Source organism: Sitodiplosis mosellana, unplaced genomic scaffold (genome assembly GCF_009176505.1).
Source record: "Sitodiplosis mosellana isolate CC-2019 unplaced genomic scaffold, AAFC_SMos_1.0 Smas_scaffold_2738, whole genome shotgun sequence".
Lineage (NCBI taxonomy): Eukaryota > Metazoa > Arthropoda > Insecta > Diptera > Cecidomyiidae > Sitodiplosis > Sitodiplosis mosellana.
The window spans coordinates 2699-5356 of record NW_022597980.1 but is presented as its reverse complement, the minus strand read 5'-3'; the positions used below and the strand labels follow the sequence as shown (position 1 = coordinate 5356).

The 2658-nt window shown below is 36.3% G+C and overlaps 1 protein-coding gene across 1 annotated transcript; it reads left to right on the top strand.

Annotated features, from left to right (window-relative positions):
* The first annotated feature begins 304 nt into the window (after positions 1–304).
* Positions 305–2210, top strand: LOC129571529 (uncharacterized). Its single transcript, XM_055451336.1, has 2 exons — positions 305–1030; positions 1155–2210. Exons 1-2 carry the CDS (start codon positions 305–307, stop codon positions 2208–2210), a joined length of 1782 nt encoding a protein of 593 aa, XP_055307311.1.
* Positions 2211–2658: the final 448 nt, after the last annotated feature.

Genomic DNA, 2658 nt, shown 5'->3' with positions numbered 1-2658 from the left:
GAATCATATCAATGGCACACATTATAAGCGTGATTGGTTAGTTTACTCAAAAATCAGTGATTCAGTGTATTGTTTGGTTTGCGCTATATTCAATCGGAAAGCAAATTTATTTTGTGCTTCTGAACGTGGCTATTCAGACTGGTCCAATATTAATCGTGCTGTGGCCGGCCACGAGAACTCTTTCAAACACCGTTCTGCTTTCAAATCATGGATTGATTTCGGTATGCGATTAGAAACAAACCAAACAATTGATGCACACCAACAGAGAGAGCTAAATAAGGAAATCGACCACTGGAAACAAGTAATGAAACGTCTCGTGGCTAGCGTTCAATTTTTGGCACAGCAATCACTTGCATTTCGGGGTCACACCAGCACATTATACGACAAAAACAACGGAAACTTTTTGAAACTTATTGAAATGCTTGCAAAATTCGATCCAATCATGGCCGATCATGTAAATCGCGCAACAACGACATCCAAACGACATTACTTATCAAACCGCATTCAAAATGAATTAATCGAATGTATGGCTTCCAGTGTGTTGGATTCAATAATAAGTGCTGTTAAGGAAAGCAAATACTATGCAATAATGGTTGATTGCACATCGGATCTATCACATGTAGAGCAGATGTCCACAATCGTTCGATACGTTACGTTATGTCCGAATGAAAATAAGTACAAGATCGAAGAACGGTTCGTGTCGTTTGTTGAAAGTAAGGATGGAACAGGAGAAGGAATTGGAAACTCAATCACTTCTGAACTTGAAAGGGTTGATTTAGACGTGCAGGATATGCTTAGCCAAGGATACGATAACGGTGCCAACATGGCAGCCCGCTTCAAAGGTGTACAAAACCGAATTACTGAATTGAATCCGCGAGCTCATTTCGTTCCGTGCGCCTGCAATAAATTGAATTTGATGCTGAATGATACTGCTAAATTGATCGACAATAAAAGATTCAGCTTTTTCGAAACGGTGCAAAAATGCTACGTATTTTTCTCGGAATCACCAAAACGCTGGGAAATTTTACAGGTAAATGAAATATTTTGCTTTTTTACGCATTTGCAAATTAATATTGCTAAATTTTTGTACTAACATTAGAGTTTTCAACTAATATTGTATATAATAATAATTTTTTTAATTGTTTATTTCACAGGGATTTGCCACTGAAGGAAAAATTACTTTGAAAAATGTGTCGACTACACGTTGGTCCAGTCGAGAAGCTGCAACTAAATGTCTCTTGTTCAATTTGCCGAAAATCCACGCAGCACTTCTTAAAATTGCAAATGTTCCGAAGCCCGAAAATACAAGTTATGATGCACATAATCTGGCTAGGAAAATAGGCCGGTTCAACTTTATTTGTAATCTGGTTGTTTGGCACAATATTTTATCGAGAATCAATGTTATTTCCAAAATGTTGCAATCTCAGTCCCTCGATATTGCTCGCTGCTTGGAATTGATCGCAAATTTGACAAACACTTTCAATGAATTACGACAAAACGAAGGCGATGATAACGTCATCGATGAATGGTTTGAAACAGCAAAACAAATCCGAAATAAATTAAATTTTGAACCAACTGCACTCGATTATATGGCAATTCAAGAACGGCTAGCCCAACGTGCCGAAATGGATGAATTGGAAGTGGATAATATAGCTGAATTCAAAGCATCTTACGTTTATCCCATTCTAGACGTAGCTTTGATCAAGTTAGAAGATCGTTTCAAACATTTAAATGAAGTGGAAACTGTATTTGGATTCTTATTCAATTTGCACTTTACGGACATTTCATTAAGTCATTGTCAACGACTCGAAACAAAATTAACTTCAACCAAAGATGGGAGCAAGGACGTTGATGCCGAACAACTACTCGATGAAATCAGATCCTTCCAAGCACTGATTAGCAATGGAGGAGAAAAATCACCATTGGATTTTTTGAATAAAATTCGTGCGTGTTGTCTGGTTCCAATATATCCAAACCTGACTACAGCTTTAAAGATTTTTTTGACATTACCAGTCACAATAGCTTCAGCGGAAAGTAGTTTCTCGAAATTGAAACTCATCAAAAACTATTTAAGAACATCAATGTCGCAAGACCGGCTCAGCAACTTATCAATGATTTCAATTGAATCGGAACTATTGGATTCCATTCCACAGGAAACTATCATCGAAAAATTCGCTGCCGCAAAAGCACGTCAAATTAGTTTTAACTAAAAAACGTATCAACCAAATAATTTAATATAATATTCTATTTTTTAACTAAACATATTTTCAAACTTTTTACTTCCAGTTTTCTAAACAAACATAATTATAATATATATAATTTTCATATTTTCACATCCAATAAATTAATAAATGATCTGCTCGCATTTTTCTGTGGTTATTTGTATGGGATATTTTGGAATTATTATTTACAGATTTACATAGGATCGATTTTAGTAATAAAGGTAATTTTTGGGGCGGCATTTTGGGCATCTGCGTCGGGCGGCACTATTGCTTTGCACGCCACCGATGGCAAGACTGTTACATCAAACCCTCACCTGTTTGAAAACCCTTACCGTGATCTCGGTCGGAAAGGCTTGTATGCAAAATCTATATAATAAAAATGACTCTTCAACTCCTCCTACAGTTTTCAACTGAGTTTGACCAAACTATAATCATT

What these genes read in the sequence shown, in the direction of transcription:
- LOC129571529 (XM_055451336.1), top strand. Translation starts at nt 305, where the DNA reads ATGAAACGTCTCGTGGCTAGCGTTCAATTTTTGGCACAGCAATCACTT. An exon ending in AACGCTGGGAAATTTTACAG is followed by an intron (nt 1,031 to 1,154) that starts GTAAATGAAATA and finishes TTTATTTCACAG; the next exon opens with GGATTTGCCACTGAAGGAAA.